The 13,865-nt window shown below is 40.5% G+C and overlaps 1 protein-coding gene across 2 annotated transcripts; it reads left to right on the top strand.

Annotated features, from left to right (window-relative positions):
* Positions 1–2,154: 2,154 nt before the first annotated feature.
* On the top strand, positions 2,155–12,756 carry tgfb1a (transforming growth factor, beta 1a). Of its 2 annotated transcripts, none has more exons than XM_082503926.1 (7): positions 2,155–2,534; positions 3,776–4,194; positions 9,472–9,756; positions 9,891–10,122; positions 10,524–10,674; positions 11,379–11,489; positions 11,589–12,756. In XM_082503926.1, exons 2-7 carry the CDS (start codon positions 3,870–3,872, stop codon positions 11,634–11,636), a joined length of 1,152 nt encoding a protein of 383 aa, XP_082360052.1. In that variant the 5' UTR covers positions 2,155–2,534; positions 3,776–3,869; the 3' UTR covers positions 11,637–12,756. The 2 variants fall into 2 exon arrangements, with proteins under 2 accessions (XP_082360052.1, XP_082360051.1); XM_082503925.1 differs by having other exon boundaries at positions 3,489–4,194.
* Positions 12,757–13,865: the final 1,109 nt, after the last annotated feature.

Here is a 13,865-nt window from a genome sequence, read left to right as displayed (position 1 = left end):
CAAACCAAATCCCAGAGCAAACTTCATGCCAGTTCTCAATATTGTCATCAGTTGGAAAGACCTTTGTAAGACCTTACAACATCTGATGTGGTGATATGATTCATATACTATCTGTTCTCTCTGTTGACTGTGAATCTTTTACCTCACTTCTTTCAGAGACTTCAGTGTTTACCACAGCTGTGTGGGATCTTTAGCAGAATAACACAGAGAATCATTTAGCTCTTCAATGTGAATGATGGGAAAGCAGTCCAAGTTGCACTCTTGTGCTCAGAGACACACAGACACCTTGAGCTACTGCCATGCGGGCTATGTGGTGACAGGTATGAAATGCCCCATGGCAGACTGGTCAGACAGGATGGCTGTGCAGTGTCAGTAAGAGATGGATGCCATCTTCTTAAGCACTTATGTAACTGAGATTTCTTGCTACAGCAAACTTTCACACAACTTCTGTTCAGGGGTTTCCCAAAATACTCTATCCACTGTGACACTCTTAATTGTATTACAGAATACACATCCAGTTAAAAGCATGACGACATAAAAGGTCTTTTTTAGCCATTATAAAACAGTCTGTCTCGTTTGTCTTCAATCGCACTTCTTCTGGATTTGCGTGTTTATTAGGTCTGCTTCTTAAGGCTGTGTGTAAGATTTTTTCCTCTTGTAATTTTCAATCGTTACTCTTGTCTATCTTGTTTTCCTGTTGTTAAAACAGCAGTATACATTTGTAATGGATATTTTTGTAGGGGAAATAATTTGAAATATCCACACCAAATATCCATACCACCAAACTTACTATCGATAAGAAAGTCAGTTCTATAACCGTTATACCATATTTGCCCACCAGATGGCAGTGTATGCCAATCAAAGTTTAGGTGTCACAACACAAACGACATAGATCAGCAACAACATTAAAAACAGACACACAGGTAACAGTAAAAGCATAATCTGTTTACAGTGCTGGGAAACCTTGGGACCTAGGATTCATATGGCTTTTACTTTGACATATACCACCTACCTAAATTCCAATGTAGATCCCCCAATGTCATAGGGACTCCATGATGGCAGGGGCCTCCCCCAGCAGGACAACACACTGCCACACTGCAAAAACCTGCTCAGAAATGGATCAACAACACAGCCAAGATCCACAGGCTTTGGCTTTGTTTTCCATACTCCCAGTCAGACCGAGCAACCGCAGGATTCCATAGAACAAGCCCAGTCCGTGAAGGCCCAATGGACCCAAAGACCCTACTTGTGCCAGGCATCGGCGGACAGCCCCAGAGGTCCTGTCTCCATGCCCAGACAGTGTATGGAGGATTTAACAACACTAAATAAGATGCTGTTGATGTTGTGGCTGACTGGTTTACAGTAATGACTGCTGACATTTGATCACCCTTTTTTGTTTTTTTCTCACTATCTTATCATTAATGGTAATCAGAGCCATGGAAAAGCTGACACTTAAACAGCCTTTAGGTTCCTTGTTTCACTGACAACTGTTGTTATAGTACTGCTGAAATACAAGGGGATTTTGCCCTGACTTTCCCCAATGCTGAATGTCACTATTTATTCTCAGTTTGTAATGAACAGCTTATTCATGAGCACATTTGGCTAAACCTTAAAAAATTCCAAGAGTCTCCACTGTGCAACGATAGTTTGCTATCTTTACTTCTCTGTTGAATCATCCATCAGAATGAGACAAAAAGATTGAAATAATCTAAGTTTGTTTTAGTCTAGCCCTTCTTTTGAAAATATACAATCTAACCTCTAAAAAGCACCCAGACGCAGAACAGTGCACCACACAGCCCTGCCCTGTTGGCTCCCAATGCTTTGAAATTCACTTTTCTATTTTTAAACCAGCTTGTCTCAAGTGGCTCAGTTCTTTGACATGGTTTGGCTTACACCTTTTTATCCACCAGGTAAATGTGGTGGGCATTCGGTGAAAAATTTGTATAAGACTTTATTGACATATCATCACTGCCTTGGTTGCAGACATCGCAGTGTGACAGAGGTAATGCTTCTAAAGTCAGTTATTAAGCATGTTCAGTTCCTGGCTTCCTGATGTGGACAGAAGTCAGCTCTGTTAAACAGCAGATGTTTTACACTGCGGCCGTTACCCTCATTTCCTGGGCGGAGAGCTGCTCGCTCTAATAGAGTAACAGGAACAAGAGAAAGAGAAGAGCTAGAGGGGGGGAGAGAAAGAGGCAGAGCAAGGCAAAAGAAGTTATCTAAGCGCAGAGCTCCCACAAATCACTTTGTCACCAGCAAGCTCTGACAAGCAGGAGGAGAGAGAAAGAGTACGAGCAGAGACTCCGAGTTAAACAGAGGTGCGAATAGGGAGTCTTGTCGGTGGAGCCTCGAAGGAAGAAGGTGTGAAGAAACTGTAGAGGAAAATAACGAGGCGATACTGCTGGATGGACAGAGGGAAGATAGAAGAGAGACGAGACTAAAATCCAGTTCCCAAAACAGCATAAGTTAAGAGGGACGGCTACTGCTGTTGTTACTGCCGCTGTGTCTGGATGGTACATCACCATTTAAAGAAGGTGTGTCAAACTTAAAATCTGTTACCGGAGGACACTGTTTCATTGAGACTGACATTTTAATCTTCTGATAGCAAACGCGCTTGAGACATTTAATCTCACAAGTGGAACCCAGAGAGCATACACTATCGTATTATCATGTTTGAGAGAGAGGAGAGGGATAGAGAGACAGCTGCTCTGTCTGTGAAGTAGGCATGAGACAGAGGCGTTGAAAGCAATTTCTGGTGTAGTGCAGCTGTACACAGATCACATGTTGTTACTAGTAAAAAGAGGTAGTTAGAGCCAAGAGCAGTACATGTTTGTGAAATGTTTTTCTATAGGGGCATGTGCAGGTTTGTGACTGGTATTGAATAAGTTGATGAAAGTAACTTCTTTGAGAACAATTTCTTTCTTTTAACCATTGATATTTGATTAGCTCCGGACTGACTAAAAGCGCCTGAGAGTTTTATCTGGACTGTAAAGGTTGAGGTCATCTCACCAAACCTAAAAAAAATAGGAAGATCATTTTCAAACTTTTTAAGCAGAGACTATTATTAATATTTTCTCTTTATTACAGAACATTACAGGGGAAATATTTGTCATTAGCACTAATAAGAAATTGTGCCAATTTAAACGTCTTAGTCTTAGATAACAAGTAACTTGGGCTCTGTAAACACCTGTCTTCATTTTGCTGAGTGCCATACTACTCTTTTCACATTCACTTAGGTTGCCTCTGTAAGAAAGACTGTGGTGACATGTGGAGGATGATATGCTAGCTCTAAAATAGACAGGATTCAGTTTATATAATAACATAATATAATCTTGGATTTGGAGGTTTGAAAACATATCAGTCAAACATTGGTCTGTGAGCACAGAAACAAATCTGCTGAATCCTTGATGGGTAGTAGTTTGTTTTGGACCTAGAGGTGTTGTAGAAACTTACAAAAGGGCACTGACTGTGTGCATGGGCTCTTTTAGCATTTGACAGCTCTGTTCTGGACTTGCTTCATCCTGTGGAACGTAACTGGGTTACCTGTTTGGCTGAGTCAGAGGCTGGGTCGTCACTGGATGTCTGTCTGCTCACTGGGATTCTTTCCACCTGTTTCTATGCAAATAAGACAGATGTGTTAGGTACTTTTTACAGCAGCAGTGACAGCCGTGGTGGTGAATTTTCAGGACTCTCCACACTGCTGTAATTGTTTTGTCGTGTGTAAACACTTTGCGTCAGTGACACCTCTCCACTGAGTGATTCACTGTTCCCAAAGGATCCCCGGTTGGACGAAGGCATTGAAAGGGAAGTTGGAGGAGCTTTTACTAAGAACCAAAGAACACAAGTGACTGCACAGACAGGCTGTCAACATGAAATTGTGGTTCTTGATATTGATGGTAGTGTACATGGTGGGCAGTGTACACAATCTGTCTACATGTAACACTGTGGACTTGGAGATGGTGAAGAAAAAACGCATCGAGGCCATTAGGAGCCAGATCCTCACCAAACTGCGTTTGCAAAAGGCGCCAGAAGAGGCTGGGGAGAAGGAAGAGATCCCTGCCAACTTGCTATCACTCTACAACAGCACCAGTGAGATTCTGAAGGAGCAGCAGGTTCTGGAAGAGGAAAACATCCCCACAGAACAAAAGGAGGAGGAATACTTTGCCAAGGTGGTTAACAGGTTCATCATGAAAGGTGAGTATAAAATTACCCTTAGCAGCAATATATAAATCTTGAATCTGTGAATCCTGATTGAATATTAAGAAAGGGGGCAATTCCTGATGGCTTAACTATAGTTGAATGTCAAGTAATGACTGTTATTTATGCTACTACATTTACAAGCTGAGACATAATTCAAGGTGAACACTAGCATTGCACTGACACTTTCCACTCTGAAAAAATAGTTATTGTCCAGATGTCACATGAAGTGCTGCTGTTAATCCCTCCACTACGGCAATACTGCGGTAATAATGTTGTTATTACTAGCAGAAACACAACAATAGCATTGTTTACAGTCCCCCTGTACAGTCCTTACTGCTCTTTGTCTGGTTGATCAACACTAATATTAAATATAGTGCACACAGTGCTGTCCAGAAGTTTCAAGCTGCACTCCCAAGCATTCACCGTATGCCTTATGGCTGGTGTCAGTTCCAATCTTGACCATAAATTCCCTCAACACGTGTAACCCTTATGATCTCCACCAAAGATCCTGAGGCAGTTTCAGGGGTTCAGAGATCACAGGCATTACAAGTTAGCAGAACTCTGTGCAGCATCTGGTCTGATGCTGTGTTGCTTACATGATATCTATGGCATTTTTACTGCTTTATTACTGCTCTTTGTCTGGCAAGGCTGCATATGATGTTTGTTCAGCCAAATGGTTTCTGGCTGTAATTGCCTAATGATTCCCAAACTATTACGATAAACATATTTTCTAGTTTTGCTTCTATGCTCCATTGTTCTCTGCATGTCTATACTCATCACCCTATCAGGCAGCCATCCACACTATCCCCCTTTTATCCACCACTTCAAACAGCACACTTTAGTGGATGGACCATGCTCAGGAGTGTGTAGACCAAAGAGAGAACAAAGCAACCTTCAAAATGAAGAGCACAATTTTGTTCTGCTTAGGTAACAACCAAAGAACAGGATGAAAAGTAGAAAAGCCATAGGAAGAGACATGAAATGAACTCCTTCACCCATGCTTGCTCTTTTTCTCTTTCATTTTCTCTTTTTTCTTTCTCTCTGACTTTGACCCTCAGGGATTGGGGTTTTCCTGTAACTTGAGCATTGAGTTCTCCCTTGCTTAACCTGTCACTTGTTCTCCATCACTTTTGCTTCTCTTTGTCACTGACTAGTTTCAGTGTGTCCCTTGAACCATGATTATCCATATTGCACGCTCTCTCTCTCTCTCTCACTTCTTTCCTTTGCACTCCTCTATCTGCGGGTTTCCTGAGCTTATTATATCAATGTGTTTGCAGTGTGTTTGTGACAGGGCAGCTTGACAGGAAGGAAGACAGGCTGATGGCCACTGAGATCTTGAATGACTCAGGTCCGGTCCGGTGCAAGCGGTGCCCATGGGGAGCATGTGTTTCCTATAGCTCTGGAATGCCACAGAACACCCATCCACTGCCTTATCTATCCGCTGCCTTGTTTTGAATCAGCTAATAAGGGAACAGCTGAAAGTAGCTGCCCCCTTACTCACGAGGGGTCACAACAGCACGTAGCACCACGTATTTGATTTGGCAGGTTTTTATGTTGGATGACTTTCTGGGAGGAGACACAAGGGATTTGTCTCCTCCTGGGATCAAGCTAGGGATTTTGCTGTTTCAATCCTGGGAGGTTCGCTTGCTAGGGGAATGTGTAAACCATTACACTATGGAGCCACTGTTGAGTCAACCTCTGCACACTGAAAAAGGAGAATGACAAATGTATGAGGATAAATGTTAAGGCCATCAAGTACTGCTTTGCAATTGTGAATTTAAAAAAAGCCACACATACACACACGCAAGGATTTTATCCAGCTTCTGCTTTTCTGTAATACGTTGTTTGAACGAAACAACAGAAATAGAATACAGGGGGAAAAATATTTTTATTTCCATTAACAATTCTTTTCTACATTTAAATCTTATTGGGCAGCAGACACTTTCCTGACTCTCAAAATCATTCTACGGGGGAAACATATTTGTGTGCAGAGCATTTAGAACATAATAGGTTTAGTCTTCATTGTGGTAATTGTGTGGTAGATTAAGCTAAATTCCTTTTGCTGTTTAGCACTCATATATCTCCCTTGAAGCCCACACAAGTTATCCTCCTATTAAAAGGAGTTTTGGTCCAATTTACACGAGGGAACGCTTTTCTCATTTGGAAGCTAGCCACTTTGTGCTATTCTGGGATGAAAGTAGTTCACTTCTCTGAAGTAATTATTGTAGTTACAAGTAAATGAACTTAAAGCTGTATTGTAGAAAGGAGTAGCAACAAGGGACCAAAGTCAAGTGTGAAATAGGGTGAAGTGGGGAAACAAGACATTGATGAGGGGGCTGTGAGAAGGTGGAGCTGAGAGGGAAGAAGGCCAATATTTAGTCAGTTGCTGGAATCTGGTTCCTCCTACTGGTAATTATAGAGCTGTTACTCAACCTGTCACAACAGCTGTCCCCGGCTTACCTGTGGATAGGCCTTGATTCAACACACAAATCCCCCCACACCCACATTTATATGCAGGCTAGGATGCTATCTCTACCCCGTCTAGCAGAGAGAGAGATTTTTTTAGCTGAGCATGGAGCTCATTTCTTACACTTTCTACTCTAAATGATTAATTTTGATCACAGAGCCAATGCAAACTCTGTTAATTGGAAAGTAGAAGTGAAGATAAAGCGTCAACGTAATTATGGTGCAGCAGCCAATATGCTTCTTAGGGGAAGTGACGTAATTTCCTGTTTTGCAAACACTTCTCTAACCCTTAACACATTTATCTCACTTTTCTCAAACTAAATGGAGACTCTGACTTTCCGTGCATGCGTTTGCCTGGCACACCAATTCCACTTGACATACTGTACGTTGTTGTGACCGTCTGTGTTTCCATTCATATGCTTCAAACCAAATATTTGACTGCTCTGGGTGGTACCAGTAAACTGTCATCTCATTTCCCGTTACACTCCACATCAGTTCTTTTTGGTTTCAGTTCGGCCTCACTGCAAGGGGTGAAACACTACCTCAGCCACAATGCAGATGGTAGATGATATACAAGCAGCCGTGACATGGAGTATCCTGGTACAGCCTGGGCTGAATATGTAGCACAAGTATGCAAGGCTGGGTTGCAATTCCTATCAGAGAGTAATTCCCGGACTTGAGAGCAGAGAACCCTTGCTTTGGCAGGCTGAGACAGAGTAGAGGGTTTGGGTCCCGGCCAGTACTTGCGCTCCATTGATACACATCTCCAATTTCTCCACACCCCCACTCACACCCTCTCACCCCTCACAACTGTGAGTTATATTCAAGAGTGCATTCTTCCCTGTGCTGTTTCCTTACCATTGTGTTTAACAGTTACATTGCCCCTCTCTGAGCCTCTCACTCGCTTTCTATAGTGTTTCACTCTTGATCTTCTGCCTTCCTGTGCTTATCTTTGCATGTCACTGTTCGACGTAATCTTTTCGATCGTAACACTCATACATTTATGGTGTTAAAGCCTCCAGTAGCTTGTCTCTGTTTTTTATCAAGCCCTCTAGGCATCTTCATGCTATGATTAAAGTTGCGCATATGGGCAGCAAAACTGTAAAAGAACAAAATATTCATGTTGGTCAACTTTAGCAACAGCTGGAAGAGATGAACACTTGGCTGCAGTTATGATTATTGAGTAACACTGAGCTCAGCCATTTTATCTGATTAATGTGTAATCCTGACAAGCACTTATGAAAGAAGCCTTTCATTTACTTTATTCATAAAAAACATTGATATACATCTAAGTGTTGTAATGTTTACTAAATATCAGTGTTGTTAACAGTTTAGAAGTTAAAAGTTGTAATTAACTTGGCTTGATTTGAAAAATCTGAACCCGCTAATTCGAGAGTCCTGATGTTTTTGAGCCATATGTCCATTAATTCTAACCTTACAATGCCCAGTCATCCCTTTAAAAATCATAGTTCTTTTCTTTGTGTTTACAGATATTACACTAAAGACCATTTACATTAAATACCATTTACCAAATACAGTAACGATAGGATGACTTACCAAATAAGCTCTAGGAGTGGTCTCACAAAAAAAAAACAAGTAAAGATTCATGATTAAAAATAACCAAAACGTGTAATGAAAAATTAGTAAATCCTAAACACAAATAGAATGTTTTAATGCCAAAACTTGTTGCCTTTGCCTAATGTTAATGAATTCAGAGGAAAATGGCAAAATGAGGGAGAGCAGAGAAACAGCAGAGGTGTAGAGTGAAGGTTTTTTGGGACTAGCTCACATCTAAGCATTTAAATATACTAGTGCAGTGCCTTTTAAAGTAGGTCATAAACCATCATAACATTACTGTATTAAAAAGAGATCAGCTATAAGGTTCGAACGTGTTTGAATGATTGCATACGTTTAAATGTGGTAGACAGGCAGATTGTGGGTTGCAGCTTTCTTGAGAACTGCACATTTAAGTACCAAGAAGTTGTCTGTCACAGGAAACCACAGACAATAATCATCATATAAAGTTAAATTGAAAATTGAAAAAAGGTATTTTGTGAGAGCCTTTTTAGTTTTAAACTAGGCGTGATGACATTTAGTAACATTGTGGCTTATTCTTATTTTATCACATTCTACAAAAAGGCACTTTGAGGGTTCATTCCTGGCTTTATGCTTAAAGTTATAATTAAATTCATGTTAGGGTAAACTTGGCCTAGTTGGAATGGTTCAACGGCGAGGTCAAAGGGTTGGCAAAGTTAGCCAAAGAAACATGCCTCTTTTGTACATATGTGCCCCTCCCCCTAAATACAGAGTGGAGCAGCAGTAACTGTAGGAGAAAGACTGTTAGCAGAGAACAAAGCACAGAGAACCCCTCATCTGAACAACATCAAGTTTAACACTGCACCCACTTGGGTCTGCAGCAATACAAATGCCATGTTTAAAGCAAGTTTGATACGGAGTTATTGAGACAGTCAAAGAAAAGATTTCTTGGAAGTTCTATGTTGTGCTGACTGACATTTGGTCCTGGTCCAACATTTAAACTGTTCCACATTAGCTTTCTTTACGTTTTTAAATATAATAATAACTCCTAAAAGACTAAAAACACATTACAACTAGCTTTTAATAAAAGACAGTTTAAAGTACATCTACCATGAAAGTTGGTTCCCTTCGTGATGGATGAAGTTCTTTTGAAATATTGTACCACAAGATATACATGAGATGTACATCTGCCCATTAAACATTAAATGCACTTAGATGGGTTGTTTGTCAAAATATCAAAACATAATTTCCTCTTCTTACATCATACAGAAAAAAACAACTCAAACACCAACTACAAGCCCACGGTCATCTCAATGAGCTTCAACATTGCTCAGATACGGAGTAACGTCGGGGGCAATCTGCTACTCACCAGAGCAGAGCTACGGATGCTCATCAAGGAGCCCATGATTTTGTCTGAGGAGAGAGTGGAGCTATACTATAGCCAGGGGACCTCGACTCGTTACCATGCGTCTCGCTTTGTCACAAACATGCTGAAGGACAAATGGCTGTCCTTTGATGTCACTGAACCTCTGCGGACCTGGCTCCAAGGGAATGGTGAGATAAGCATTTATTTTTACTTCATCATCATGTATTTGTCAATCTTTCCATTTATTTAGTTCAGCCCATGTGTGATATCATATAATTTCTAGGTAATATTTCCCTCCTCCATGATTTTTTTCTGTTACTAGAGAATGAACAGAAGTTTGAACTTCGGCGGTACTGTGAATGCGGCATGCCGCATGACGATGGTACTTTAAGTTTTATCATCTCTGGGACTACGAGCAAGAGGGGAGACACTAAAGAATTAGAGAAGCTGAACCAGCAGCTACCCTACATCTTTACCATGTCCATCCCTAAAACCAACCACTCTAAGAGTTTACGCACGAAACGTTCCACTGACACGACGGACAGCTGCAGCACGTAAGCAATTCTGAACTTAATGATTTATTCCACTCCATTTCTGCTTTAAAGCTGCAATAGTAACCTACTAAACCACGAGCAGCTTCAAAATACAGACCACTGAAACAACAAACATCAACTATCCCTGTTTATCCATGCTGTAATTCTGTGGTCGTTTTAGTGGCTGTATAATAAATGGACTGTAGCTTTAAAATGTTTTATAATCTTAGACAGATTACAGTGTGCCATTTACCCCCACACATATACACAAGATGGAGTATCCCTCCAAGGCCCAGCCATAGGGTTAAATTGAGTGTAATGTTGTCTCCCAACATAACAGTTATCGTCCTACAGCTTTAAAACTGACTTGATTTCAATACTCTTTGCACCATCTCATCTTCACACTGTTTTCTCTTTTGCAGCCAATCACACAACTGCTGTTTGAAGAAACTGTACATTGACTTCAGGAAAGATCTAGGATGGAAGTGGATCCATAAGCCAACGGGTTACTATGCCAACTACTGCATGGGGTCCTGCACCTATATCTGGGATGCAGAAAACAAATATTCTCAGGTACTGTGTGCATTTTCATGAGTGTTATTTCTCCCAAATCCCAGGAGGCAATTTCTTAAAGTCTGGAAAAAATGTTAATGGCAATGTTGTATTTATATGTTGCCATAATAATTCTTGATGATTTAAATAAACCAAAATGCAAAGACTACTTGTATTATTTTAGCTCTAAGCACTACGGCACTAGGACTATCTGAATTTAACCGGTTATATAAAATTCTGGTAGAGACAAATCCCACTCAGAAGGAAAACCAATGGTTTTATGAGAAAAACAAAAACACAAATCCCTTGCAGGTTGCAGGAAGGGGATGTAGTGTGAAAAATCCGCCAAAAATCAGTATACACAGAGCTACCTCATGCGTTGCCCCCTCGTCAGTAAAGGAGCAGGAGCTTTGTTTGTGCCAAACCTGATTAGGTTAGGGCTGAAATGATGACAAAAACTTTGTCTCTGGTTGTTTTTACTCTTTTAAAAAGCTAAATATCCTTTTTATGGCCCTTAATACTTTTAACACTTTCCACTCATTGAGGAAACTCTGGGTCTTTCAAAAATTTGTGCAAAAATGTCTTTAAAAAGTAAAGTATTGTAGTTTGTATTAAGATTTTTCTAAAATCACACTGAAAATTCTTAGAAATGTTGTGCTTATGTATTACATTTGCTTCGGACCATGTTGTCTTGGTGAGTAAATTCTCATAAATCTTGCCTACAGATTCTGGCACTGTACAAACATCATAACCCCGGAGCTTCTGCCCAGCCCTGCTGTGCTCCACAGACACTAGAGCCACTGCCAATCATCTACTATGTGGGGAGGCAACACAAGGTATCTATACTGCAGTCACTTTCAGGTCAAATGTTTGCAGAACATTTTATGTGAAAACAATATATAATTGATCACATCACTGTTATTTTCTACTTGCAGGTGGAGCAGCTGTCCAATATGATCGTGAAGTCTTGCAAGTGTAGCTAAAAATATAGTATGGCACACAGCTCTGCCTCCTCTTCTCAAAACACAGAGGGAAAGAAGATGTTGTGTTGGAGACTACAGATAAGAGCAAGTGACAGAGAATTTGAGATAATGTGGACATGGGGAACAAAATATTTTAAAGCTTTTCTCCAACAATCCCTCAGTTGTCACATTTGATGCACATTAAGCCATGGACCTCTTTTTTCTTCTTCTACATATTAACGATTATAGTTTTTATACGTACATTTACCTTGCAGTAGTAAAATTGTCGGTCTTGAAATGAATTAATTTATTTGTTGCACTGACAGGTGTCTAAAGAATAATAATGTACATAAAAGAAGTGTGTGAGACAATAAAATTTGGACAAAAAAGCACGAGGACAATAATGAACGTTCATGGAAGAATATCCATATTCAGGGATGAAAACGTGGGACATTTCAGATGACCACATCATCGTCCTGGTGAAAGGTGCTGAATTACAGGTGGAAAACCAGGGATGTTGGGGTTTTCCTCAAAGATAAGGCTGTAGGTGTTTTTGCATGGCTACATCATAAAGGACAGAAAAAGACACAGGGAGAGTCCAACCTGGGGAAAATCCCTTTTGACTGAAAGGCTGGACTTTCATTTTACAAGAACCGTCCATTAGTTTTATTTTCTTTTTTCAACCCACGTGACTTCTAATATGCATTTTATCAGTATGTTTCTGTTCATAATGTTCATAACTGAATGTCAGATTGTCCTTTAACCCCACTGGTTTTTCAAAGCCAGAGGCACTATCAGCTGAGAGTGATGACATCATGCTTTTAATCCCTCTGGGGACTTACCGCCATACATGTTCTCTATTAATGGACACATGGTGGTAGTGCTGATATGAGTAAGGCTATTAATACTTATTGTTTTATTTTATTTTGTTTTAAAATCATGGTAAATTATTTTAATTTCAGGAAGTTTCACAAGGATGTTTTTTCTTTCAAACTCATGAACTGGTCTGGCTTCTATGACTCGCATTAGGAATAAAACCAACACATGATTTCAGCTTTCTATGTTTTTCTGGTGCACCTGCTTTTATAATGTCTATTTGTAAATATTCAAACAAAAAAAAAGAAATAAACATGTTAAATTATGTTGTGATGGTGGAAGATTTTATGAGCAAAATAAACCACAGGAGATGTTTCCACTTGGCAGAGAGTTGCCTTGATTAGGTGTGTGCGTGTGCGGGTTTGCGTTGCACTTGTCAGTGCATGTATGCGTCTGTTTTAACTGTAAGCCGACTTGACGAAAGCATAAACTGAAACACACCTAAAGTGATGTAGACGTGAATTTCATCATCTTGTCTTTGTCATCACAAAAACAGTTCAAAAGAGTCGTGTTGTTAGACGTGGTTTTCCTCAAAAAACTGTAACTAAAACATTTTTAGAGTACAGTCATGTTAGGTAAAAAAAATAAGATGAAAATGTAACGCTAGTTGAGATAAAACTGTGACTTCAATTTGAAACTAAGAGTGATTTGAAGTTCAGGGCCGTTGCCGTACTTGACAGACTGGGACCCCACCCCTTGCACCTCCTTTTCCTTCTACACTTCAGTGTGTGACTACTTCTCTTTCTTGATGTCTTTCACAATCAGTTTTTTTAAAACACTACTTGTACTTGTGTACTTGTACAATGACTTTCCAGTGTCGGGGAACAGATCGGCCGATGGAAAAGCTTGGCTTATGGCACCATGTGGACTATTTCAGGCCAACTGCAGGGCAATTATGGGATGACTGAAGAACAGCAGCAACAAGTCCTATTTGGCTTCACCAGTGGCAAAGAATGCTCGGATGTACAGGTTCTTTAGTTGCACTGTCTTAACCTGAAGGGATGGATGCCTTTCCAGTTTTTATGCTATCTCTGTACACCACACCCCCACCGTCCCAACCCCACCCCTCTCACTCTGTACTCAAGGGATTATTGTCAGCCCATGAGGCTGAATTGGGAATGAGGAGAGCAGGTCCAGACCCGTTGGTAAGTCCCAGACTTAAGGGCAGTGACTACATGGAAAATTAAACACACATACTGTGCACATGCATATGAAAACACTGAACCCACTGACACACAGACACAGCTCAAGCACACCAACATCAAATGCCTTACATAAGCTTTGTGCTAGTGACTCGTGTGGGGGATGCTTGTGCTGTTAACAAAGTGACAGTGATCAGTGCTATCTTGTTCCAAGGCTGGTCATGTTACCCAG

The sequence above is a fragment of the Aulonocara stuartgranti genome, assembly GCF_965226115.1.
Source record: "Aulonocara stuartgranti genome assembly, chromosome: 14".
Taxonomy (NCBI): domain Eukaryota; kingdom Metazoa; phylum Chordata; class Actinopteri; order Cichliformes; family Cichlidae; genus Aulonocara; species Aulonocara stuartgranti.
The sequence above is the reverse complement of the archived record's forward strand: the minus strand, read 5'-3'. Positions and strand labels throughout refer to the sequence as shown.